This window comes from Notolabrus celidotus, chromosome 6, assembly GCF_009762535.1.
Source record: "Notolabrus celidotus isolate fNotCel1 chromosome 6, fNotCel1.pri, whole genome shotgun sequence".
Taxonomy (NCBI): domain Eukaryota; kingdom Metazoa; phylum Chordata; class Actinopteri; order Labriformes; family Labridae; genus Notolabrus; species Notolabrus celidotus.
The window spans coordinates 31,524,394-31,551,895 of NC_048277.1; the positions used below are offsets into that span (position 1 = coordinate 31,524,394).

The 27,502-nt window shown below is 38.9% G+C and overlaps 1 protein-coding gene across 1 annotated transcript; it reads left to right on the forward strand.

Moving 5' to 3' along the window:
• The first annotated feature begins 4,828 nt into the window (after positions 1 to 4,828).
• On the forward strand, positions 4,829 to 15,804 carry LOC117814721 (uncharacterized oxidoreductase YjmC-like). Its single transcript, XM_034686201.1, has 11 exons — positions 4,829 to 4,934; positions 10,086 to 10,234; positions 10,479 to 10,667; positions 11,503 to 11,564; positions 11,722 to 11,775; positions 11,857 to 11,955; positions 12,106 to 12,241; positions 12,949 to 13,067; positions 13,867 to 13,962; positions 14,075 to 14,185; positions 15,578 to 15,804. The coding sequence occupies exons 1-11, from the start codon at positions 4,927 to 4,929 to the stop codon at positions 15,641 to 15,643; spliced, it is 1,089 nt and encodes a 362-aa protein (XP_034542092.1). The 5' UTR covers positions 4,829 to 4,926; the 3' UTR covers positions 15,644 to 15,804.
• The last annotated feature ends 11,698 nt before the right edge of the window (positions 15,805 to 27,502 follow it).

A 27,502-nucleotide genomic window follows, 5' to 3' on the forward strand; every position in this document is an offset into this window, starting at 1 on the left:
TCTTTTTAAACCTTTCTTCTGTTGCCTGAGATTCAGTGAACTGTATCTGCAAAGCTCACATTGTACACCAGATGGTGCTGTGGTACAAAAGGAAAGCTCATGAAGCACAGAGAGTAGAAATCTGGGTGAGACGTTAATGTGCTTGATGGGCTTCATGGCAAACTACAGGGTTAGATATTTTCATTCCTTACAAAGAAAGATACAAAAGTTGACCTACGTAAGGTTCAAGGGTCTACCTTTGAGCTCTAAGACCATTGAACGCATGTTTCGTGGCAGTGGTGTTTGCACAATCAGGTAAAAAGTACAGTTTGCGTGTTATATCCTCCAGCTGAGATGTGTATTAATATTTATGTGTTTTTATGTGTTCTTGTATGTAATTTTTTCCTGATTGTACCAACACCATCACCATGAAGCATACATAATCAGGAAAACACATGAATATACATACAAGCATTTGTTCATGCAGGCTTAGCTGCATGCTAGTGTATACAGGGGACATAATACGCAAACACACACACACACACACACACCCAAAGAGAAACAGAGACAGTAATCTTCACTGACACATTAATAGCAGGACTGTTAGTGTGTTAGAGCAGCCACTGTTTAGACATGCTGATGATTACAACAGTGTTTGTTGTATGCATGGATGAAACGTGGTTAAGTTGGAGCTTTTCTTTTCTATTTATTACCAAATGAACTGGTACATAGGTTAAGATTAACCATCTTCAGGCCATACAACCCGGGTTCACAGATCTCCTCAGCAGGTATGAAGCTCAGCTGCGTTTCATGTCTAAACTCATCCAACATCATGGACGACATTACTCCACCATCAAGACACAAGTCATCTCTTGCATATTCTGCCACTTTTCCCATGTTCCCAGATTTGCATATTGAATCAGAACAGGTTGAGTTACTGAGCTTTTACACAAAAGAAGACATCTGATACCCTGCCGAAGGTGAAGCATTTATAATGACTTACTTTATCTTGATTCAGTGAGAAGGCTGCAGATTCACTGTGTCATGAAGTAATTTACACACTGACCTATGAAACAGTAAAGAGGAAGCTCCTGTGGGATTTTAATTATTCTGGTCATGAGTGTGCGGTTTGGGAGTTAAACTCGTTTCCACGCCCTTTGTTCTCAAACTTTTGTCCCTGCTTGGCCAAGTTGACACATTATCAAAAACAGGCCTACATCTATCTACACACAACAAGCTCCTCCTCCCCTGCATATTCTTTCTTTCCTTAGTGGATAGTAACGTTTTTAAAAGCAGTTCTACAGAACAAAACAGGGCATAAGCATCTCATTAGCTCCTCGCCTGCTCACATAGTTCAAGATAAGAAACACATGAGAGCTAAGTTTGGAGTCAGCTCTTTCTCTAACAAAACATTTAGCAGCTTTGTTGCAAAATGTGACTCCTATAAGTCTCTAGAAAATATATGTTTGTATTTTTGTGAAGACTGCGAGTGTTAATGTGTTAACTGCAATGCAGTTAAGGGGAAAAAATTTAACACGTTTTTCTAATTGAGTGCTGTTTTGTCCCTTTTAGCACACTGTAGTTTCAGACCCTGCAGTGCCTTGCTGCTTCCTGCAGCCGTGCTTTTAAAAAGCACATTCCACCTCAAGCATTGAACCCCGGTTGGCTCAGCTGTCAAATGTATATACACTTTTTGTCAAAGAGATTTAACATATCACTGAAGTACTTCAAAGAGCAGCTACTGCCTACGATCTAAGCATACAGGTGCAGCTAATCAGACTGATGTAAGCAGGCAACAACATCATAAAAGCCAGCAGAGCAATATTTTGGAGTGTGCAAATTGCGGCTGACCTGCATGAAACAAAACTGAGAGTGTTGACCATAACACTCATTAGATGACTGCAGGCCAGTCAACATTGGGTTTGCTGATCAGCATTTATTCAGTGCAGCATTTATTTGAATAATAAATAGAAGAGTCAAGATCATAAAGCACATTTCATCTGATCCCCGAATCGAGAAACTGGTAAGAACTGTCTTCCAGTGTCAATAAGGACGTCAAAAATGTTTTTAAATGCAATATATTGAAATTTTAAACATGCAAGTAAAATTACATTCATGATTAACTTTTGAAATTCAGCAATCAGTCCTTATTAAAAAAATATTATTGAACAGCACTACTTTTTGCACTTTTATGGTGTTTAATGTGCACGAAATATCAGCATGGAAGAGGTACTGAGATCCTTTTCTTATGCTGCTGTACGGGAACTTTTGGTTTGAGTCATTTGATTGGTACCTCTGTATTTAAAGTGGTACATCCTATCTCTTTGGTAATCCTGCCCTTTACATGAGTAAGTGGTATTTTTAAACATCTCATCATGCTTGATTTTAACATTAAAATGTATCACTCATCATATAACTTTGCTGCTGGAAATGTAAAAAAAAAAAAAAGGCTGTTTCTGCAGTAGGATGTTTGTTATTTAGTCCGTCACCCACTGACAGCAGTTTCATGCATTCAAAATAACTATATATGAATAATCAGTCCTCTTCTTGATGGGCTTATTTGCTTTTTAGCTCATATAGACGCATCAGTATCAATTTCAGTTGGTTTCATACTCATTCATTTTTCTTCTGGAATCAAAGCACAGACAGTACACACCAAAAGTATAATAAGTAGCACAGAGCACATCCTCCTCCACTGGTCTGGTCAAGTTATTCATTTCTGACCTCTCACACAGCATGTAGACAGAGCAGACAGGCAGAGACATAAAGGATAAATTAGTACAGGAATAAAAAAAAAGCTGGAGGAAAAGAAATCCAGTTTCAAACATTTAGATATTAAATAACCCTCTGTTTTCAGTTTTATGTATCTTTCTTGCTGCCAATTTGAAAGACAAAGGCAGACAGCCTGCATGGTAGGACATAAATGAGCAACTTCCACTTTCATTGTAGATGAAGTAATTAAAGACAGAACAGCACCACTTGAGGGAGCAATGAGTCCTTTGTTTCCACACATCTTTTTTAAATTCTTCCCTTATGACAGTGAAATCTGTAGGTCTGTAAATTCCCAGTTGGTTTTAATACAAGTGACTTTGGTTGCTTCACAGAGAGACAACCAGATGTACTGAAAAGACTACGACCAAAGCTCCATCCACAGAGGCAAATTTCATTCTTCTTACTGTATGTATTCTGCAGGAATCAAATTTTTTTGCGGGTTTTCACTCAAATTCTCCAGAAAACAGATATGATAACGTTAATATACTTGTGAAGAAACAGAAGACCTACATTATTAATCCCTGATGGGAAAATTCAGTTTCAATATCTTCCAGTTCCAAGTCCAATTCACACAGTGTGGTCCACATCAGGACTTGAACTGGTGGCCCTCCAGTACCCAAGACAAGTCCCTGCAGACTGAGTTACTGCTGAGAATGAGTCACGTAGATAATCACAATAATCTGCAGGATAAAAAGTTGCTCAATGCGACTTTAGGAATTTTTTTTAGAGGGTGTCGTCTCTAGAATCACAAACAAAGGCATTCATTTTTTTAGGTTGAAAAAACTTGGGAGCACAAAAGGCAACTCAAACACAGTTCGTCTTAAGATAAGCACAAAAGTGGAGCAACAAAGTAGAGCGAACAAATATTAGTTAATAAGCTGAGTAACCTTTACTGTAGCTAATCAATACAAGTCCATGTATGAATATCACGGTCAAGGGCGTATATGTTTCAACAAAACACTTCATCTGCTTCATGCTAATGCTTTTATGCAATTTGTGATTATGTGTGAGTTAAGAACATATAAAAAAAAATTCTAAATTGGAATTATGTCAAGATTTAAACTGTCATTTTCAATGTGGTCATTTCAGTGTTTAATGTAACCCCAAGCAAGATGCACCAATCAGAGGAGAGAAGGAAATTTGATAATTGGATCCCTTTAACTGCATCTGTTGTAGTTCTGAATTGTGACGTAATGAATGATAAATAACCTGACAAAGAACTTCAACCAGGCCCTATATGCACTTAGATTTATAGTCATGTCTATCTGTTGTTTTATTCCTGCTTATTGTCGAACTGAACACATTTAAGTCTAAATGGGTTGTAAGTTGTTCTGGTATGGAGCTGTGCTTTTTTTCCCCCATAACCCTCCAGGCATGGAAAAACCTTTTTGTAGGCCTGATGTAAAGCTGTTTCCCGTTTCACCATGGGAGTCCAAACCCTAAAAAATGAGATCTTACCTGTTTTACAACCTCTGCTCGCCCTCTCTCTGTCTCTCTCTCTCGTATTTGAAGAAGCAAAGTGTTCTATTTTGTTCTACTTTGACATTTTATCAGCTAATCTCATATATGTATACATCTATAGGCCCAATACTTCCTGCAAAGTGTGTCCCAAAGCTTCTCTCTGTAACCAAAAAGCATCAGGGAATTATCATTTAAAACAAATTTATAGATAATGCAAAGCCAAGCCAAACCAATGCAATACTATGTGCATGCATATTTTTGTCAAAATTGTTTGCAGGGACAATAACTGGATAATGATAGGGACTATTTGATTACGGTGCTGTTGATCCACTGTGCACTCTCTGCCTGTACAACACACTCTCTGCAGAGGAACACCCTTTTTTCGACACACTAAAGCAGCCATATGCAAAGTTTCCATAAAGCCTGGAGCCCCTAGACCTTACCAAGCCAGAGCAGGCCTGTGTGAAGCACTCCCGGCGTCTCCTCCCTCCCGTCTCCTCCCTCCCTCCTGCAGCCAGCCCACAGACACACACAGACAAACAGGATACCTGGTTGAATCGTCAACACTGGGCGTTTCCAAACATTGCTCGTCTTGAAGAGCGAGTTGACTGAGTGGATCACGGACAGTTCGGCAGATCACTGGCACAAGAGCAAAGAGCCGTAACGACATCAAGCTGAGGAAGCACAGATCAGGAACAGAACAGGACAGCCAACATGAGCAGGTAAGAGTCTAAACTGGCCTCCAAATAAAGAAGATGAGGATATAATTGAGTCAAGGAGAGAATGAATGAGCAGCATTGCAAGAGCAGCCACTGAAAAACATAACTTAATGTGATGATATGATGATATGATGGATAAGACTTTGAAAACTTACAGTAGAGGAAAACACAACAGAGTGGCCTTTTCTAAGTGTTTGCATTTTGTTTGTACTCCTCGACACTAAAAAAGACACAGTGATTGAATTACTCCTCCAACTGTGGATGCATTTTGATTGAACAGTTCTGTTTGAAGAGTTAACTTCATTGATCTCATTCTCACTTTTCTGTGTGATGATGTTATCAATCAACATTACATAAGAGCAGTGACAGAGTAAAGTACAGTCGCTCTGCAAGTTCGGAGACTCTGTGGTTTCTGCAGCAACAGTAGAGCGTGCTTTTTGGAAACTAAATGACCCAATTGTCTGATTTCAATGTTCATACCAACATAAACTTTCCTTATAATGTTTAAAATGGCTTAAATGTGCTGATTTAAATGTTTCCCTTTATGTGCTTTCATTCATTTTGTTTCATTTTGTGTCAGTAAAATGTAATGAGCTGTATTGCTTTAGGTTAAATGGCTTGATATCACAATTACTCTCACCAAGCAGTAATAGTCACACCAACCTGCACAGCTTGATGAGAGTTTACATCTGTGTCCTGATGTCGGTTTACATTTGAGAACCTGGAATTCTGAGTGTTTCATTGCAGATCCGTCCAACTAAAACTATGCAGTTTCTTTAAACACCTTTAAAGTTTTCATGTTAATGCGACAAGACCAGTCAAGCCCCTGTCCATTCCCATATCCACTGGCTTTTATTACAGCACTAAAACGCAAACTCAGCCTATGTAAGCCTCATTGCAACTTTGGGACAGGACTGGAAGGTGTCTCTCTTCCATTGTGAAACCCTGGATGAAGATTTATTTGATTTGTAATTCTTTTCCGCATGTACAGAACATTTGACCCAAAGAGTTTCAGCTGCAGGAGATTACTAATCAGGGTAAAGTTCAAACACTATGTTTGGTTTTTGTTCCAGAGTGGAGAAAAACTAACATTGGACCTGATGACATTCAAGAGCCACCAAAGCTTTGCATAACTAGAAGTGTGCTTTACATCCTCTCATATTATCAATGGAGATGCGTGGTATGTTGAAGGAATACCAGTGGTAGAATAGAAGGGAAATTAATGAAATACCAAAGTGAATCATATACACGAGGAAATGCCTCACGAAGGTGTATATTATATATTTCATCATATTGGAAAGTGCACATTATGATATCTTGAACAGGGTTTGATGTCTTTAATAATTCCACTCTTACATCATGGCAAATATGTGGCCAGCTGTTACCACTTGTTTCCAGTCTTTATGCTAAGCTATGCTGACTTACATCTAGCCATAGCTTCACTTTGAGCACAGTAGTTCGGCACAATATGAGACAATCTGCAATGTGTGATAGCATTGTTCAGAAAGGGGTGGTATGGAGCCCGCTAGGGGCCAGGTCAAGAAAAAACAAGCTATGTGCAAAACTGTGGGTACAGATTCATGAATCATAGCGACAGATTCGTGAACGTCTGGGAATAGATTTGTAATCCATGGGCGTGACTTTGCAAACCGTGCACATGGATTGTATTTGTAATCAGTGTGCACGGTTTGCAAATCCACATGCATGGGGTTTTGCTATTCAGCATGTTTAACACAGCACCTTTGATTGTTCATCTCATAACTCCTGAATCAAAAAGTTGCAATTTCAAATAGTGTGAAGAAAAGATCTTCATTACCACAAGGTTGCATAAACCACATTTCCGTCCCTTGTCACCACACTAGCTAACCTCACAGCCACCCACACTAATTGTTCTGACTGAGGCTTTATGAAATTGTCCACAAGTTAGCATGTTGGTCTAAAATGTTATTCTTATTATGTACAACATTTCAGGCAATTTTTTTCATAGTATGTTTATTGTGATTATTCATGTTGCAGTGATGATGAAATGCAGTTCACTGAGCAGCCGAAGAGTACAGGCAACATGTGGAGTATGAATCTTTAAAGCTCCTGTGAGGAACTTTCAGTTTGTGATGGTCTTGTTCCCTTCTGTAGGTCATGAAAAGACATAACTGTTCAATTCACTCTGTTTCATACCAGCTAAAATCTCCTCACAGGATCTTTAATAAGATATTGATCTCCTCTCAGCAAAAAGGGGAAAAAAGTGAGAGCATATTTGCATGCAAGACCATGAAAAAGCTGGAAGGCAGTTTAGGGCACAGATGAACTCGTTTAGCAGGATTCAAAATGAAGGAGACAGATCTTGGTTTTATTTAGTGATGGGTGGAATGGAGGGGAGGGCAGATCTGGTCTGTGGGTGTACATGGTGTTCCTATTTGAGCTGTTATGTAGAAGCTTTCATGAAAAACAGCTGAGGAGCAAACTATACAAACTGTTGCACGGCAAAGCGATGGGGACCGAAATGACAGTGCTGTTGATGTCTGAAACAACATGTTGCATCTGATGATTTCAGCTGATTTGCGTAAACAAGAACTCCCATTCAAGACTTCAAGAGTTAAAGCAGAACTTGTGAGAAAGATCTGCTAACAGCCGCCGATTTATGAATCCTACAGTTTGGGCCGAGGTTTTACTTGAGATTCAATAACTCGTATCATGTTTTTGTTTGTTTGTTTGTTTCGTTTTGTTTCTTTGAGCGTAGCTGTTTGTACAGAACACCATGTTATTTTGGAGAGAAACTGAGACTTTTCCAATTAGCAGACAGAGCCAGCTCGCCCGCAGCCCGTATCTGGACTCAATTATGCTGGATTCCAAAAATTTACGAGGTTGTTGTTCCCTCTTTTTGAACAGACGTAGACTGTCCATGAAGAGAAACAAGGGAATAAGTAGAGAAGAGAAGGACAATGGAGAGAAGGAAGAGAGAAAGTAGAACAAAATTTGCTTATCATCACATTAGCTGAAGAGAGACAGGAAATGCAGAGAGCAGAGAGTGTATCTCTGTATCTGGGGTGCACACTGAGACCGCTAGATCAACGGCGCCCCGGATGATACATGTTTAAGACATGCAACTTAATAATTCTGTTATTTCTGCAGCAGCTGGCATTGAATGTTCACAAAAAGTCACTGTTCCATGTTTAAAGACATTCACATACTTGTTAAACATCTCATTTTAAGCAAAGACTATCTTCCATGCAACCCTCTTCACTCTCCCACTGTGGTGACGACACTTCACACTTAGTGCTGATTGCAGCAGATGTCCCACTTGTGCCTTCAAAAGAACCCTCCATTGCGGGTATCAGAAGCCTCAAACACTTCTTCAATTCTGCAACCTGTGGGCTTCTTAATGCCATTTTACCCACCTTAATTTGTTAGCCCTTATCTGACAGACAGGAAACTGAGGAGTTAAGCAGATTGTCTTCAAAGTACTTTCTGTGCACAAGTGCTCCATGGCATACAGGAGGTATCCACCTTTCTCGGCTCTGCACCTCAAACAGGTTCAGGTTCAAGTTACTTTATTTATACCCGTAGGTTGATTTGTCTAGCAGCAAGACGATGACATTCAATTACAAAATATCAACATGAAAATTATTATATGAAAGTAAACTGGCTCCACTGGCCATAATTTAGAGGAGGGAGATAAATATCATGAATTGAGATATGTGAATAAAATCAGCCTGAGTACGACACTGGGGAAGACTAAAAAAATATATCCTTTTTTGGCATATCCATCAGTGTACATAATATACAGATATTACATTCCATTATTAATGCTTTTCTTTTATCCACTCCTTTCCTTCTTATTTTTTAAACTGATTTCAAATTGTTCTATTATTTTAATTGCTTTTAGTAGGTTCTCTTTTACTGAGCTGTTCCTTTAAGTTGTTCCTCTTATATTGGCTTGCTAGTTTAATGTCTCCCTGTCTTGCTTCGTTCATTATATGGTTGGGTTTTTTACGATGTATAGCACTTAATAAGTGCAATATAAAGAAGTTTTTTAAATTTATTTATCAAAAGTTTGGACACACCTTCTCATTCAATGTTTTTTTAATTTATTTTAGTTATTTTCAACATTGTAGTTTAATACTGAAGACATCAAAACTATGACATAATCTGGTTTTCCCATAATCTGGATTACAACAGTAGTCAAATAGGTCTATCCATTGTGTACTAACCCTACCTCTGAACAACACAACTGATGGTCTCAAACACATTAAGAAGGCAAGTCATTCTACAAATGAACTCTTGACAAGGCTCATGTTAATTAGAAATCATTCCAGGAGACCACTTCAGGAAGCCGACTGAGAGAATACCAAGAGTGTGCAAAGCTGTCATGAAGGAAAAAGGGGGCTACTTTACAGAATCTAAAATATGAAATATATTCTGCTTTGTTTAACACTTTTTTGTTAATTAAATATTTCCATATATGTTCTTTCATAGTTTTGATGTCTTTGGTATTAATCTACAGTGTTTCAAATAATTAAAATAAATACAAACCCTTGAATGAGAAGGTGTTTCCAAACTTTTGACTGGTAGTGTGTATTTGTATACATAAAGATCTTTAAAGATCTTTTGAGACAAAACTAAAAGGTTCAGGATGAAATAGGGAACCCGTTCCTCTGTGTTACCTTTGCTTTGTAGGCCAAAAGTCAGACAGCCTGTTCTGTTCCTCTTCAGGACATCGTCCAAAACACTACTCTGTTTACTTAATAGGTTTTTTTGGGCTCTGTTAGCAAAGTCAAATTTGTTTAGCAACTCTGTTCAACGTTGTTGAGTGGCATTAAACAAACACTGTAGCAAAAATTAGTCATGCAATTTTGGATGCATTCACTAGATTAAATTAACATTTTCTTCACTTCTGAGAGTGTTACTGCACTGCAGACACACGGCTTGAGCAAATAACACTTATTTACACTGCAGGAACACCTGATAAGCAGCTAAAGGCAGCGCTACCTGAGAGAGAGTATTTCAAACGGTCATATTTAAAAAGCGTGTTCTGATCATGTATACACTAAATACTTTAAGAGTCAAACTTCCACTTTTAAAAAGTCTTTGTTATTTTAGTGCACGCAGCAGCACTAAAATTCAAGTCATCCGAGTAAGGACTTTTTCTCTCTGCAGATGTCTGATCAAGAAGGAGGAGGTGCAGAGCTTCATTGAGAGGTGTATGATGGCTGTTGGCACCAAGCAGCATCATGCAACCAGTCTGGCCAAAGTGCTGGTGGAGGGGGACCACAGGGGCCACTACAGCCATGGACTCAACAGGATGGGTCAGTGTGGAGCTGGAAGCTTTTCAAATTCTGTCTCTGCATGTGTAATGTTGTCTGAGAAAAAAATGGAAACTGTGACTTGTAATTTATCACACTCTGACATTGACAGGAAAGTGTAGCTATGTTTTTTAAAGAGGGAGGAATTTAATCTTTACTTTAATCAGTTTGTAATCAACATCTTTGCAGGCTTCTTTCTGCATTTGTAGTTTAATGTGTCTTTGCTGTCGCTCTATTCTTTCAACAGACATGTACGTAAAGGACATTAAGACAGGAATCTGTGCCAAAGATGGTGAGCCGGTGTTGGAGAAAGAGAGCGCAGCCACAGCACTTGTGGATGGGAAGAACCTGCTGGGTCCTGTGGTGGGAAACTTCTGCATGAATCTGGCCATAAAGAAAGCCAAAGAGGCCGGCGTTGGCTGGGTGGTGGCACATGGTGAGTCCTGTTTTCTTAAAACCCAATATAAAGCTCTGATACACAGGCCCTCTTGGCACCTGGATAAGGACATGCATGCATTTGTCTATTTTTCTGCAACACATTAACATATCGAACACTACTCCAACAGAGGGATGAGGGATGTTCACACCCAATTTGTCTGTAACTGCAATCCTGTTTGGCTTTTTGTGCACTTTTTGTCATCTCCATGCATTTCATATGATTCTAAGAGTATGATGGAACAGAAACAGAGTGGCCATAATTATTTATGGAGGCAAAATCAGAGAAACTATATGCTTGATGAATTTTGATTGAACACAGGTTCACACATGGAATAAGATATGGCTGCAGGTGCAGGTTTGGCTTTATTCAGCATTCATAAAGGCATCAATACTATTTTAAATAATGATGATGAGATATTCTTTACTCTCACTGAGGGGAATTTTTTCTTGCGTGCAGTGCAACTTAATTTAACACAATGAGCCAAACAACCCAGAAAACACCACCAACAAAGAAGTTCCGTGACTATGCTCACTGATGTGAAACCGAATATCTTTGTGTTTACTGTCATTGATATTAAAGGAGGGCTGATGAAACAGGTTTTGGAAAAGTTTTGAAGAGGAGTGCCAAAGTGACCGAGTAATCCAAACAAATTCAATGAATTTGATTTGATAAAAAAATTCTGTCATAATAAAGTCTGACAGAAATATTCTTTAATGCCCACTGAAGAATTTGGATTACCTCAAAAAATGGTTCACAAATGTCAACACATGAAACAATAAAATTGCACAGCTATCGCTTTCTATGTATTTACTATATGTCTCTTTTCTCTTAGGCTCCAACCACTACGGTATTGCTGGTTATTACGCCTTGCAAGCTCTGAAAGAGAACATGATTGTGAGTGAAACATTCATCTACAGCTCAGCTAACTTTGATTTGTTGCACTGGTACTGAAACATTTTTGATTATTACTTAATGTAGACTTCCATGAGCTTATATGAACGTATTTCCTGAATGATTGAAGTGTCTAATAAGAATAATTTGATCACAACAGGGCATGTCATTTACCAACACATCCCCGCTGGTGGTTCCCACACGAGGAAAAGAGGTACTTTTCTTTATATTCAAAGTCAGTCTATACCTTAAAGAGCTTCTCTGTCTCAATCTAATGTCAGTCTGCTGTTTGTAGTGCACTTTGGGCACCAACCCCATCAGTGTGGCAGCTCCTGCTAAAGACGGAGACAGCTTTGTTCTGGACATGGCCACATCAGCAGTCGCTCTTGGAAAGGTAAGAACAGGTTTGCACTGATAAGCCATCAGGGATGCCTTTCATTCAGAACATAACTTTCCTCAGTGTCACGATGTATAACATGCATCACTGGAGTTTCTTTGAACACCACAGTTATAGCTATAATGTGTCACTATTCTTTATGCACAGGTGGAGCTCCATGATCGCAGAGGAGACCCCATACCTGAGGGCTGGGGCTGTGACGCTGCGGGGAAGCTGACCCCAGACCCCAAAAAAGTTCTGAACGGAGGAGGACTGGTGCCGATTGGAGGCAGTGAAGCAACAGGTCGGACAGCAACTGATAAAAGTCTGCACTGGGAGGGAAAGAGCTAGCTCCAGTTTACATGTCTACAAGTTCATGTTATTAAAGTTACACTGCCAGCCCCTGCCAGTTTGAGACAGTTCTCTCACATGTAGAAGTGTGTGAAGTCATGCCATACTTAGACACATAATTGCATTGTTGAATTTAAGCAGCTTCTATTGCAAGTGACAAGTTTAGAAGAGTGTTTCAATATTTTTATGACATACATGTTAGATCTGGTCTCTCATTCACTAGAAAACTGCAACAGACTAAAAAATCCCGTTCTGAATCATCTGGAAAGTTTATCTTTTGTCCAAGCTCTTATTTTGAAGGGGCTCTTCTTGATTCTAAATGTTTGTCCTTTCCAGCAAACAATTGCGTGCTCTCAGTTTAGGGATCACGTTCTTTTTTACACATTTTTGTCCACATGTGACTACTGTTTTGATTATAATATCTAGGGAAACAAAGATCCATTCAAGAAAGGAAAAGACATTTTTTCATTGCAAAGACTTTTAAGTCTTTGATAGAAGTAAGAAAAATAAGTGACAGAAGTCTTTGGAGGATGCACTGCTGTTGTTTCTGGATGTGCTGATTGTTTGTCATGTCATGTATGCTAAAGTAAATTTGTTGCATCCATCCTCTCTCTACATAAATCAGCTGAAGTTTCTGCATGTGTGTGTTGTCACCCTCAGGAGGTTACAAAGGCTACGGTCTGGGGATGATGGTCGAAGTGTTTTGTGGCATATTGGCGGGGGCTCATTACAGTAACAATGTTCGCACATGGAAAGTCACAGACCGTGTTGCTGACCTGGTACGTTTTATCTTTTTTTCTCTTGGCCTTTTCTGCATAATGTGTTTTATAGAAGACAAACTATCACAAATGTGCACATGGTGGTTTCTTCCCAAAAGCAAATGATGTCATTGCACATATGATAGCTTCTTTTTCTCTTACTTAAAGTAACACAATTAGTAAGTATTTTAAAATGACCTACCTGTAACTCATGAGATATAACAGTAACTTTCTATGATCTAAAGTACATCTAGGAAATATTCAAACAAATGTGGACAGGATTTTGTTTGAAAACGGAGGGGAAATATTTGTACACGTGTTGACAAAGCCTTAGAATAATGGCTGCTACCGGCTAAAAATCAAAGATATTGTCTAAATATTGAAGATATGTCAGGTTTCCATCGTCAAAGTGGCTGAAGAACTAAGTATAAGCTTGTGTTTCCCTAAACAATCATCTTATTTTTGCAATAAAAAAGTAACTTAGCAGTAGGGTCATTTAGGAGAAGTCTCCATATTGATGATAGAAATACAACACTTCATTTAATTACATTAATAAGTGAATTCTTTACAATATGGTCATGTTTACGTTGTCAGAAACTACAATGTATGTTAGCTTTTTGTCAAAAACACCAAAGAAACACGACAGGTGAATGGAGCCAAGTTTTACATGTTGAAGCAGGTTTTTGACAGCCGCTCTTATCTACAAGATAAGCCTAATCAATAAGGCAGACGTAGGCTGTCATACGTCATGTCGTGGCTCTGTTCACTGTTAGTTTTGGATCAGCTCACCGTGTTGACATCACTCGTTCTGTGTTTTCAGGGTCAGTGTTTTGTTGCAATCAACCCAGAAAACTTTGCTCCAGGGTTCAGTGACAGGATGTCCGACCTGCTGTCCATCCAAAGAGGGATGGAACCTGTGAGTTCACGCTGCTGCTGAAATGAAACAACCACTCAGTGTTATCATTTATGAAACAATGCATGGTTACTGCATTGAGCTTCATTGGGCGGTTGTTGCTTTTTCTTTGTAGGCTGACCCTCACATGCCTGTTCTGGCGGCTGGAGATCCAGAGAGGATGAACATGAAGAAGTGTGATGAGATGGGCGGGATACCTTATCACATGAATGTTGTCAACTACATGGTAAGAGCTATAATTAGTCTTATAAAGAGGTGAATAAAGAAGTGTTAGTTTTGTTGACTATCATTTCACTCATGTGCATTTTAACAGTACTTTTGAAGTTATAAGCTCACTTACTTTCTTAGAAACACTTAGATGACAAAACTGATACCACAATTAAGTAAATTACCTCTGTACAAAGCTAGCTACCTAAACTTCTTGAGCATCCTAAAGTTGTTCAGCTATATCACTTTTGTTAGACTTTTGAGAGGAAAACCAAAGTGTAGAGACATGTTGTGGTGGATTTTTGTGCCAAATTGTTCTTAGTTTTGGGGCAATAAATTCCACCAAAAGAGCACCAAGTCTTGAAGAACTTCCTGGGACTCAACCAGAAAAAGTCTGACATCTAATCCCCATTCCAAAGATGTCTCTACAGTATCTTTACTCGTGAATTAAGGGGATACACATTGATACACACTTGTTGCCCTAGGCAAGATTTTAACTGGTGCCCCTTGTATTATAACCAACTCCAACAATCACATCACGTATACACTGAAAGACAACTGACATACAGCTTTATGTTTTACAGGTTTCCTTTGTTTTAAAATAACAATGACCTCTAAAAGAACATTAATAAAATGTTAATAACAGTGATATTTAACAGGAAAATAATTATACAATTTAAAAATGCATAATGTAATAGTAGTAGAATATATTCAGTCATTACATAACAATAATTTTCACAGTGCAGACACTTTCAACAAAGCAACAGTAATGTATTAAGTGATGACTGAGAAGGCAGAAGCAAAATGTTTATTTAAGCCTAGCCTACATCTCCTATCTAATTAAGCTACCAGCTTCCAAAGTGTAAGGAAAACAACAACAACAAAACAAAAACAAGTTAATCATGAACACTTAAAGACTTCAAAAACGGCTTTGCATGCCATTATTTTTTAAATCAAAAGTGAATCACAAGCTTTTAAATGTTTACCGGCTTCATTCCGCAATTTAATCCAAAATTAAATTAGATAAAACAATATAGTTTTTCCTGTTGTCTTCACATTTTCTTCCTCACTCATTTAGCGGCGCCCCCTATGGATGGCCGGCGCCCGTAGCATTTGCCTGTACTGCCTGTGCCACGGGCCGGCCCGGCATACAAGAGTGTTTTCGGCCTCAATGTGCAATGTTATGACAAAGCCATGAAAGACTTGCTTTCCTTATTTATACTAATCAAAGCTAATTGGCTGTGAGGGTTAGCTTCTTTTAAACGTCAAACATAACAGAGCATTCAAACTTCCGGACTGGCCTTAACAGGAAATCATATATTCATGTTTCCCAAAATGTCTTACTTTTGCAGTAAGAGTAGAATCTTTGAGACTGAGCTAACGACTCCATGTTTGTTTTTTATTTCCACAGAATGAATGTGCTCAGAAGATCGGTGTCACCGAGCTGCTGCCATGTAGCAATATCATCTCTAACTAGTCACCTCAATCAAGATTCTGGACCTCTGCTTGTATTCACAATGAGCAGATCTGTTCATGATCGTTATATGTGATGACAATCACGTGTTAAAGTTTTTACCGACACATTTCAGGTGTTTTGAATGTTTTGAACCTTCTCAAAGTTTTAATGAAGATTTAGATTTTATCAAATTTTTACACACAAAGTAAAATATTGAATATTTTCTCTTTTATGTGAGCCCCTGAAAATATACATTTATATAAAAATATATAGTATATATACAATATATACATTTTGTCTTAAGATACTGCATCAATATTACTCTAAATGTTTTTTAAATGCTGTATCTCTGAGAACTGGCACGCACATTCATTGTTGAAAGCTGGTGGATGAGGATGTGAATGAGTTGAAGTTTGCGTGTCTTATTTGTAAAGAAGAAGTTCAAGTCAAGTGCAATTTTTATAACAGCAAAATAAATCCAAAGTATGATGCACATAAATACTTATTTTAATGCGTAATAGCATTTTAAATTGACCACGAGAATGTTTGGCTGCAGAGTTTAAACTCTGTTTAACTGAAAGGGACTCCAAAAGCACATTTGTATTATAAAGAAATAAAAGCCTTTAAACCAATGACTGCTGTGATTGACTCGTTTTTTAAATAACAGATGCCCCCTGCAGTCTGAAATAGATCCTTATTATTTTATGATTATATTAATGCATGTCTGATTTTATTCATGGTTATGTTTTATACCGTCACGTCTAACTACAAAACAAATTATTTTTACACTATTATAGCTATATATGTTATTCATATAAAGTTTATTAGTATTATTTAGAAAACAATCACAGGCACTGAACCATCAGAAGGTGCACGTGTCAGCAGTTGGTGTTCTTTATGCATTTATAAACAATACCTCCTTACTAAAAAAGAATAATGTAATTATATGGAATATAATGTAAGTAAAAGTCTCATAAGAAAGCAATAACACAAATCAAGACTAGAATTGATGTTTAAACATCTCACATACTTTGACCTTACTGACCTGAGGAGATCCTTTCTACAGCCTGCATTTAAAGTTTTCACCACTAGAGGGAGACATAGTTCGTATAAACTCAGGTCTTCTCATGGATGGCTTTCTGGATTTTTCATTCACACTTCATGTGTTTTTGTAAGTTAGTTAGGTGACTTTAAATTGGCACTTTGTTTGAATATTAATCCCAATATTTGATAAGAAGATCGTATGTGTTACATTTGCTGTGGAAAGGGGTAAAGCATTTCACCATGACCCCCAAATACAAAGTAAGCTGTATTTTCAGGTAGATTTAACATTAGTGAATAAACTGTTTGGTACTTGCTGCTTAGTTATAGAGAAAACAATGAATAAATAAATGATATATGAATGGTAAAACAAAAATTGTACATGTTAGTGAACAAACAAGCCAACTCTGAGATCTATTCAAATGAGACAGACGTCACGCTTTCAAAAGCTATAAACATTTGATTTATCTGTTTGGTGTCAACTGGTACTATTTGGATGTTACGTTTTTTTAATTATTAAAGCAGCATATTAAACCACAAACTAATAAATGATCTACTTACTACCTCATCTTCTTGTCCCACTCATACATTACGGGATATAATCAGCAATTCTCTACATATTCTGCTAAATTTGCAGGTAACCATCCATCACTGTTATGCACTGGCTTGTTTTGCCTTATTATTTATTATCTATTATGATTTGTTATTTAAAAGGACCATGCATATTAATTAAGACTTCTGTAAATATGCCAGAGTTAGCCAAAAGGCTAGTTTACATCCGTAGTCCCTTGCCAGATGTTAAAAAGGCTCCCTAAAAAGATCAAGATTAAACAAAGATAAAATAGAGTAAAATCAAATCAAAATAAGAAGGTAGAGGAGAAACCAAAACACAAACAAAAAACAAACAAACAAACAAACAAACAAACAAAAAAGAGAAGAAAATAATTAAAAATGACTAAAAGCTACATAAGGACATAATATGACAGTTTTTGCCTATGCACAGTCTGGGTTGTAATTCCTATGAGAGTTTAGATATCTGCTCTCAGAAATAAACAGCTGTGTGTATATTGATATTGCCTGCATATGTTTTAGTGTTATATTTAATTAATTTCACAATGGTTTTTTTTTAAGTTCAACAGGTATGCTGCATATAATTTGGTCCGCATCTTCAGCAGCACACATAAGTAAAAAATGACTGAAGGATAGGCCCAGAGGAACAAGAGAGAAGGGAGACTGGGCAGTGACAGATGCCCAGATCAGGACCTTAATCTCCCATGCCAAAAGTCCTGGCACTGGGCCCTGGATCCTGGATGTCCCCTTAACACTTGGCCGGCTGCAGACAAAAGGAGAAATCAACAAATCAATGGGCTTTCAGCTCCATCGGGGGAGGGGAAAGGAGGTGCTGGTGTTTGGGGTGGGGGTGTGTAAGTGGTTGCTGCACTGGCCTGGACCGGGTCTGCAAGTGGGTATGAAGGAGATGCATGGTTTGGTCTGAGGGGGGAAGGAGGCTGTGCGCTGGGCAGAGGGCTCCTCCGAGTCCGAGGATTAAGGGGCCGTTTCAAGCGCTCGTTATAGGGGGCAGACTTGGAGGTGTGTGTGCTTGGATGGATAGATGGATTTTGGGGGTCTAATCTGTTCTGGCCTTGGCCTGGTGCCCTTGTGAGGATTAGATGGGGCCCCAAAGAGCCCCAAGAGCTGGGTCCGCTGGCTAGGATTAAGCAGATTCTAACAGGTGTTTTCTTTTGTGGGGCTGAGGGGAGATCTGTCCGTCACTCAGTGAATGAGCAAATCATGAAGTGACTATTACTGATGAAGCCAGTGATGCTAAAGGGCACGACATTTCTGTGTGTGGGTCGGTATTTGTTTTTGGACTTGTGGACACTAACTTGCTCCTTATAGTGTTGAATGTCGTGGTATCATTTCTAACACACAAAGCCTGTTTGAGGGACACAAGTCAGATGAGGGAAGACGCAGAGAAGATGCAACTGAACTAGTAACAAAGAGTAAGACTCATTTAACAGGAAAACTCTATTGATATAGAAGTTTACATCCTGGTGCAGCCGGTCAGTCAGTCCGCAGAGCCGCAGGGATTCACTGTGCAGGAGATTAGAGCTGCTTCTAGGGAGCTGTGGAGAACACTTTCACACTGTAGGAGGATCAGATCAGAGGAGCTTAGAAGTCACAGAGCTTTAGCTGAGAATCAGAAACTCACAGCTCAACAAAGAGATGTATGGTACTGAACCTGACACTACACTGAGAGGATGGTTGTTGGGATGTAAATATGGATGAAATTTTATAATGAGTACGGCATATGATTGATTTCAAATCACTGTCTCTCTGCTCTCCACACAGCAGCATTTTACACTGGTGTACTGGTCGCACTGGTATAAGACACAGATCACTTTTAGATGACAGAAAAAAGTATATAAGTGCGCCTCAGACTAGATTTTACAATTCACATATTATGTTTGTTGTATTTTTTATATACTGTATATATTTGAAAAACACAAATAAAAGTTCTCAACATCAAAAAAAAAGAAAAATGTCATGAAAAAATCTAATGCCTTAAGGCCACCAATGAGGCCTTTCAAAGACAATGAAAGTCAAAGGAATTCAGGTATGGGGCCCCGGGCTTAGACCTAAAGTTGATCGTTTCTAATTCACCAAACAGGGTTCACAGCTCTGCGGCTCTGAACTTTATGACAAATAAAATAATAGTTTTCCTGAATTACTCTCGTACCTCTCATAAAAAGTGAAGAAATACATAGACTATAATGGTATTGGGGTGCTGGTGGTCTAACGGTCTAAGCGTCCCACATACAGAGGCTATAGTCCTCGACGCAGAGGTCGCCGGTTCGACTCCCGGTTGAGACCATTTGCTGCATGACTTACCCTGCTCTCTACTCCCCACATTTCCTGTCTCTCTACAGCTATCCTATCAAGAAAGGAAAAAATGCCCAAAAACATAACTCAAAAAAAGAGAATATAATGATATTATATATATATATAGAATATAAGAACGGTACAAGGTCAAAATAAACTACATGGTTGTATTTGTTTAACTCGAGACAAGACACATCCAGCGATCACAGTACACACAGAAAACACTGTTGAAGCACAAGAAATGTGACGATCGTGAGAGAGACTGTTTGAGACTGAACCTCATCTCAGCAATCTAAAACATTATAGCACTGAAAGATAGAACACTGCTGACATTAAGACACCAGGATAAGAATATCAGACAGTGATGTCACACAAATGTTATGCATACTGAGATTTTAACTTCAGTGTTTTATTCAGAGCTCTAAAAAATTAATGTTTCTACTCTCCTGATTCACTTGTCATGAGTGTCGTGGGGCCAGTGTCAGTAAATCTTTAGTATTACCCAGTTAATAAAAGATACCAGAAGATAATGCTGATTTTCACATCATACATTTGTTGAAAATACTTCTTCAGTGTGTCACACAAACAAAGACCCTCTTCAGCTCTGCATCATCATGCTCCTATCAGAATTTGAGAGACTTGCAGGACTTATAGAGACTTGCTAGTTCACATTAAACTGAACCTTGATTAATGCAAAAACAGACAAGTGAGAGTCATGATACACACATGAAAGGACATAAGCATCATGTAGTGCACTATGGGTAGTGTATTTAGATGCTAGTATGAGCCGCCAAGAGAAACTGTAGCATGGAGAGGGCAGGAAAGGGGACTGGCAGCTGATAAGAAGTCTTGATCTGAAGTGTTGGCGGTGCTGCATTCAGGAGCGTACCGGCCAACTTAAAGCACTGGTTTCACTAAAGGTGGAATAATTTCTGATTAGATGAACAAAAACAGACTCTGCTTGCTGTCATATTGCTCCCTTCATGTTTTCAGGAAATGCTAAAGACTTCTGAGAGAGGGCGTGTATCATTGATGCACTGACAGACAGAAGGGAGGAGTGCAGTGATGGAGAGAGTGGGAGGAGAGCTAGAAAAGCTCCTCTGATCTCCTGCTGGGTCTTTAATGAAGTGGAGCCACTTCCTGGTTTGTTCCTCCCAGCTGTTGCCCTTTCAAAGCCAACATATTTGGCCTTGGCTCTTTGTCCTGACCGGGCTACCATACCTCCAAAGGCCGACCACGTTAAAAAAAAATGAAGGAAAGCATCTGCTGTCTTCATCTCACCAACTGCTGGGGAATGCAAACGTCCCTCCATCTGTTGCAGCTCTTACTTATGTTTTGGCTGCATGTTGATAATGCTGGCCCAAAATCAAAATGCCATGAATATTTAGTTTCCACAAAAAGACCATAAATACCGGATTCTAAAAATGTTTCTCTGGCCTCCCTCTTGCCTCAGCCTGACAACAATCTTCTTAAGACAGTGGGATGACATGTTTTTAATCTGATAGCACTAACTATATGTACCTGACATGATCAGCAAAGAAACATGTTACACAGAGGGCGCCAAAAACAATGCATGCCAAAAGTGCCTCATGAGAGCTTTAAAGATTAGACTAAAAAACAGGAAACTACATCCTAACACACCTTATAAAATTAAACAAACTGAAAAAGAAAAGAAAATACTATATCAAATAAAAGAGAAGAAAAAACAACAGCAGATAAATTAAGTATTTCAATAAAAATAAATAATATGTATTACAAAACTATAGATATAGTTAAAACAAAAAATTAATACATTTATGAATGAGTAAATAAATAAGTAAACAAACAAACAAATATATAAGTAAATAAACAAATAAATACATGAATAAATATATAAATAAATAAATACATAAATAAATAAATAAAAGGACTTGAAAAATTTAGTATTTTAGCAAGGCTTTATTACAAACGATAAATTACACATTTTATATAACTTTAGATATAGTTAAAACTAAAAATGAATAAATAAGTAAATAAATAAATAAGTAATTAGACAAATAAATAAGTGAATATATGAATGATTAGATAAAGAAATAGAAATAATTATATAAATGAATATGTAAATACATAAAAAAATAAAAAAATAAAAAGACTTGAAAAATTTAGTATTTTAGCAAGGCTTTATTACAAATGATAAATTATACATTTTATATATCTTTAAATATTGTTTAAATAAATAGATAAGTAAATAAATGAATACATAAAATAAGTACATGCATAAATGAATAATTAAATACATAGATGAATAAATGTTTACAAAAGTTGAAATTTTTGTCCCTACACCCCTTTATGTCATTTCCTGACATATGTTTTGTACAATTAGGAGTCCCCTTAGGATTTCTTTGTTGTGCAGTCTGTAGAAATGCCATCAGCTTGTGTAAAAATAGACATGCTGAAGTAGACATTTTTAGATTTAAATATTTGGTCTTGTTTTAGACCATGAGAAGGACAAAGGCACCCAAAGCTCCCTTCATTCACTGAAAGAACCATCATAGTCGCTCCTGTGTAGTCTGTTACAACCAGACTCAAGCACAAACTTTTACCCACTTTGGTTACCGTTGGATGAAAAAAAACAAAAAATAATGTCATCTGCAGTGACTACAACATCTGTCTTTCAGGTCTCTTCTCACCTATCCGTCACAAAGTTATACAGTGAAAAAGGAAACTACTTTCACAGCCGGAAAACTGCCCGTCTGGACTCTGAGTGTGAAACCGGCTTCTCTCTGTCCTCTTGTAAACCAGGTGGTCCACGTGTGACTGTTTGCAGTCAAACTGAAATAAGTGAAGAGCAAACATATATCCGGCAGGAAGACGGCTTCAAACACTCCTCTTTTCCTCCCTGCCTCTCACATCTGGATCGCTCTGTGCAGGAGAGAGGATTTAATCTCCTCTGTGTGGTTTGCTCACCTCTGGAGGTCAGGACTCTCACACCCATGTGACAGCAGACAGCTGAGGTGTTTTCGGTCATTGTTTGTGTCTGAGCTCCTAATGACACTGAACTGTAACTTTTGTTCTTACATGTTTCTGCTTAGGATAATCATGTGTCCATTTAACCTGTCGCTTTCTCTTTATTTCCCATCATCACCTTCATTTATTCACACAATAGGATGCAGGAGTATCTCTGGAGGAAGAATTTGTTCCTTTCTTCTGTCTTTCAGGAGAACCTTAGAATCATGGAGGAGTTTAGTTACACACACAGGATTGATATGCATACAAAAGTCCTTTGTATGCACAAGTAGAAATGGAAAAGCATCAGCCAAACTGCATCTATTAGTACCTAAGTGTTTTACTAATCTCTGTGCATGACAGTGCTGTCATATGTTGCTGTAAAACAGGTGGCCTGCTTTCCTCACTCTTCCTGTATTTGCTCTCTGTAAATTCTCTCACAGATTTCCTCTCAAGCAGCAGCTACAGTTCAATCCCTCATCTGACACTTCCTGTGAGGTCTCAGCTCCTGTGAGCTGTGGAGAGTTTGTCACTTTCAGGCGCCAAAGCCAACTCCAATCCCACCTCACAACCACAGGAAGCAACGCCGGTGTCCTGAAACAGAAGCGTCACAGAGCAGCATGTTACTTCAGGTTACACGCACATCCTGCCGTGTCCTGTTAGAAGGCGACAGGTACGACACGAGGCAACAAAGAGTCATAATCTGAGCTCTTTGACGGTGGTTATTACTCAGCAAATGTTTCAACACCATCAGCAGCAGCCTTGACTGAGCTGTGCTGGAGGTGGGGGTTAAGAGGAGGTGATAACAGAGAGGGGAGAGGATGAGCCTCGACCACTGCTAACCAGCTGCTAATCGATTGCTTTTACTCTAAGTATAAGATCATTTGCGTCACTACCTTGTCTTTAGGTTGAAACATGCATCCCAAAAAACCACATGATCAAGCCTGCTAACAACTTTTGTGCCCCCAAGTGGCTGTATCTGAAACTCCAAGTAAAGGAAAGCATGATATAGCTTTCCTTTTGTTTTAAAGGATTCTCCTCAGCTCTAACACAGCTTCCTGCAGAGTCTCACACCTCATTTTCACCTGCTCTTAAAATGCAAAGTGTTTCCGTGCTCGTTATCTGGATAACATACAGTGTGACCTTACTTTTGCATTCACACCTGTATTCTTAATGTGTTCTCGTTATCTCCACTGAGATGTAATCTCTGCTTTTGAGTGGTGAAACCTTATGTCAGAAGCTCAATTCCTTCTGTTCAAGGTAAAATTAGTGGATACAGATCACATTTTGAGACCAAGTTGAAACTTCTTCAATCAACACCACACATCCAGGCTAACAGATTTTTTTGAGAACTTTTTTGAGCCTAAGTAAACTCAAAATAAGTCTGGTCTACATCGTTGGAGTTATTTTCACAACATCAAAAATCATCTGTCTTTTCTTTTTTGGCTATTTTTCTGGTGTACCAATGAATTGTTGGAGTGCTTCCCTTTAAAACTAACATGTTTAACAACTCTGTCGTAGACGCTCCTGTGAGTTTTTACTGGAAGAGACAGGAAGAGACAGGGAATATGGACAGAGAGCGGGGTGTGAAATGCACCAAATACTGCTGAAACTTGGATTTACTCTCACTACCAGTGCCACTAGAGGCTCTTAATACTGCCATTTAAAGGTTGGATAGTAAGTCCTGGTTATGCTTTGTCTGAACACAAAGCCATAATGGTGGGCAAAGTCATCCTAGCTCTGATTTAGGTAGCAAAAAAGGGCAGACTGGGGGAATACGGTAGCAATGTGCAGCGTCAGCAGAGCAGAACAGTGCTGTGTGTGTGTGCATGTCTGTGTGTTGGGGATGTGGAGCTCACACTGTGTATTTACAAGCTGTGCCTCTTGTACTCTTGCAATGCTGTAATTTGATGTGAAATCACACACTGGGACATCAGTATTATGTTGTTGCAGGGTTGAATGTGTAAGTACAATTGCGTAGCAATGGAGGAACCCCGTTCAAGGGTTGCAGAACCACATCTAGAGACTGTAGCCTGTGTACATGGGGCACCTTCTCAACCAACTGAGCAAAATGAGCACTTCAAGTCTGATTAATGAAGTTAGTATAACGCAAGTTCAGGAACAGGACCACGCCTCCAAAACCCAATCTAATCACCTGCAGCTCATTATCACTTTCACCTGTGCAGTTGTCAGCACCCTTGTATTAAAGCCTGCCCAACTCATTCACTCTTTTGCGTCTCAGTTCTTGCTATATTGTGTTAATACTCAGACAGACTATTGTTTTCTTAAGCGTACAGCAGGTCTTGTTACAAGTGAATTGCTATATTATGATTCAATTTTAAAATCTGCTACCTTGGGGTAGCTTTTTCTGAACCTATCTCCAGAGCTAAGATTCTTTATGAGTGATACAATTGAATAATCATTGAAAACACAAGGAAACACTTCTTGTGCATGTGCAGGACAAAATCAACAGAGATAAAGATAAGGATTCAAGGATTCAAGGATTCAAGGTTTTTTATTGTCATACCAATACATGCTGTTTTTTATTAAGCCAAAAAAAAGAACATACAATTAAGGGAAGATATTAGCAATGAATGTAAAAATATAAATACAAATATAAATATTGTGCATAGTGCAATTGAATGTGCAAATGTACAGTGTGCAAGTTTTGAGGTAGTCTGTTTTATTGTACTGTTCATGTCAGAGTCTGTATGGCTGGGAGCGGCCGAGAGCACCACCTACAGAGCACCACCAGAGTTCAGCAGTCTTACAGCCTCAGGAAAGAAGCTGTTCCTCATTCTGGTGGTTCTGCTCTTGATGCTCCGCAGCCTCCTGCCTGAGGGGAGAGGAGCAAACAGTTTGTGTGCAGGGTGGGAGGTGTCCTTCATGATGCCAGAGGCCCTATTTCTGCATCTGCTGGTGTAAATGTCAGTGGTTGGTGGTAAGCTAAGCTGTTCCCTACAATCCTCTGTGCGGCCTTCACCACCCTCTGCAGAGTCTTCTTCTCTGCAGCAGAGCAGCTGCCATGCCACACAGTGATGCAGGAGCACAAGACGCTCTCCACCACACATCTGTAGAAGGAGTTCAGAGCTGAGCTCCCAAGTCCTGTGCGCCTCAGCTTCCTAAGAAAGTAGAGGCGCTGGTGGGCCTTAGATGTTCCATGTGTCTACAGGAGTCACCAAAATAAACACAATCTGAAAGTTCCTCACATGAGCTTTGAGTTTGATTTGATTGGATTTATTGATTTGCACACTTACTTGCTTATGTAAAAAAAAAAAGGGAATAATCTAACAACAGGGCTTTTATTTTGAAGGACAAAGTATTTGTTTTGTATTTTTTCTTCTGGTAACGCATAAGTTAAGAGGTCTGGAGTCTTTATAAATCGTTTTTCATTAATAAATTCCCCCTTGATAACATGTTGTGTCCTTTTCATATAAAACTTGTATCGTGTCGTAAACGGTCAATCTCTGTTACTTTTGGAAAATGACTCACTCTATGAGTCTTTTTGGTCCACATGACATTTCAGAGCAACAAACAAAGAATCATCATGAAAAACTGTCCTACATATAATGCTGTCCACAACAGATCCCATCAGTGAGTGGGTCAATGGGATAAAACTTCAAAGCATGAAGAAGCTTTTGATCACTGACACTGAGCCAAACAAGGGGTCATATTTCCGCCCCTTCCTATAAAATGACGGCTATTTTCCTTTACACTCCGAGGCCTTCAGACCTCTTCTTCTCTTAGAACAAGGAGCTGTATTGTGATTTAGTTTATTCCTCCCCTCAGGCTATAAGAAGTCTTCATTTACAGTAGAGAGGATTAGGATCCGGATTCAGGCAACAAACCAAACCCCAAACACACTTTTGAAGGCCACCCCACCCCCACCCCACTGTTAGTGTGTGCACTCAGGCGGCTGTGAGCTGCTGGTGTGTGACGATGGTAACAGGTGACAGGTGACGGAGGACGCAGGACGGAGGAGGGACAGAGACAGCAGCTCACCTTTCTCCATGGTCGGTCACTCGGTGTTAGTTTAGGGGCTCCCAGAACGAGGCCCAGGGCCTCTGTGATGGATGGGTACAGCTGAAACCCTCCTGGTCTGGGGGAACTGATATAATGAGGGTTGAAAGGGGGCACATCCTGACCCCGAGGACTCCCCTGACCTGCAGCCTCCTCTGAATCCTCTAATACTTGTATTTACTCACTGTAAAGTAGATCTTTTATAGGATATCAGGTTTCAGCAGGTCAGTGTTTATGGGTACGGTCTGTGACAGCAGCAGTGAAACTTGATCAACATTTTAGTTCTTTATGGTTCTCTGATTTTATTTTCATAGAATTAGATCCAGTTTGATACACCTCAGAGTGTCTTTGGTCTGGTTCCAGACTTTTAAATGGACTTTGACAACTCAGTTTATGTGAGCACTTCTATGGGCACATGTAAATTAACATCAAGACTTGTTTACGCACAATCCAGGTGAGAATTTTCATGAGAAATCCTATAAAGTTGATATAACTCTGCACAATAAGTCACCTACATAGCTTCAATATAATTGTAAATGAAATTAACTGGAAATGAGATGGCTGAAAATATATCTGAATCATAGAGTGAATGAGTCATCAGCCTTAATCTCAATGATGTCACTTATTGGTGTCTGATGAAGTGTTATGGAGCCCAAAGACAGCGGTCGCCATATTGGAAAAGCTGACTCTAACCAACTTTCAGCAGAGCTAGAAACCATCAAAGAGGTTAGGTAGTTACAGCCTTGTCATGAAAGATATTTTTGAATGGGTTTGCCTTTAAAAAGATTGGACAGCTAAAAGGAGACAGGACATGTGGGGAGTAGAGTGTGGGGAGAGACACGCAGCAAATGATCATGACCGGGAGTAGAACCAGTGACCTGCTGTACATACACTAATTTCTTTGTTCATTTTTTGCAGCAAGCTGCAATGATTTTAAATTCAGCTAAAAAC

Bases quoted from the DNA above. Each gene is read 5' to 3' on its own strand.
- LOC117814721 (XM_034686201.1), top strand. The intron at 11,776-11,856 runs GTACTTTTCTTT...TGCTGTTTGTAG, and splicing joins TTCCCACACGAGGAAAAGAG to TGCACTTTGGGCACCAACCC. The intron at 13,068-13,866 runs GTACGTTTTATC...CTGTGTTTTCAG, and splicing joins CAGACCGTGTTGCTGACCTG to GGTCAGTGTTTTGTTGCAAT.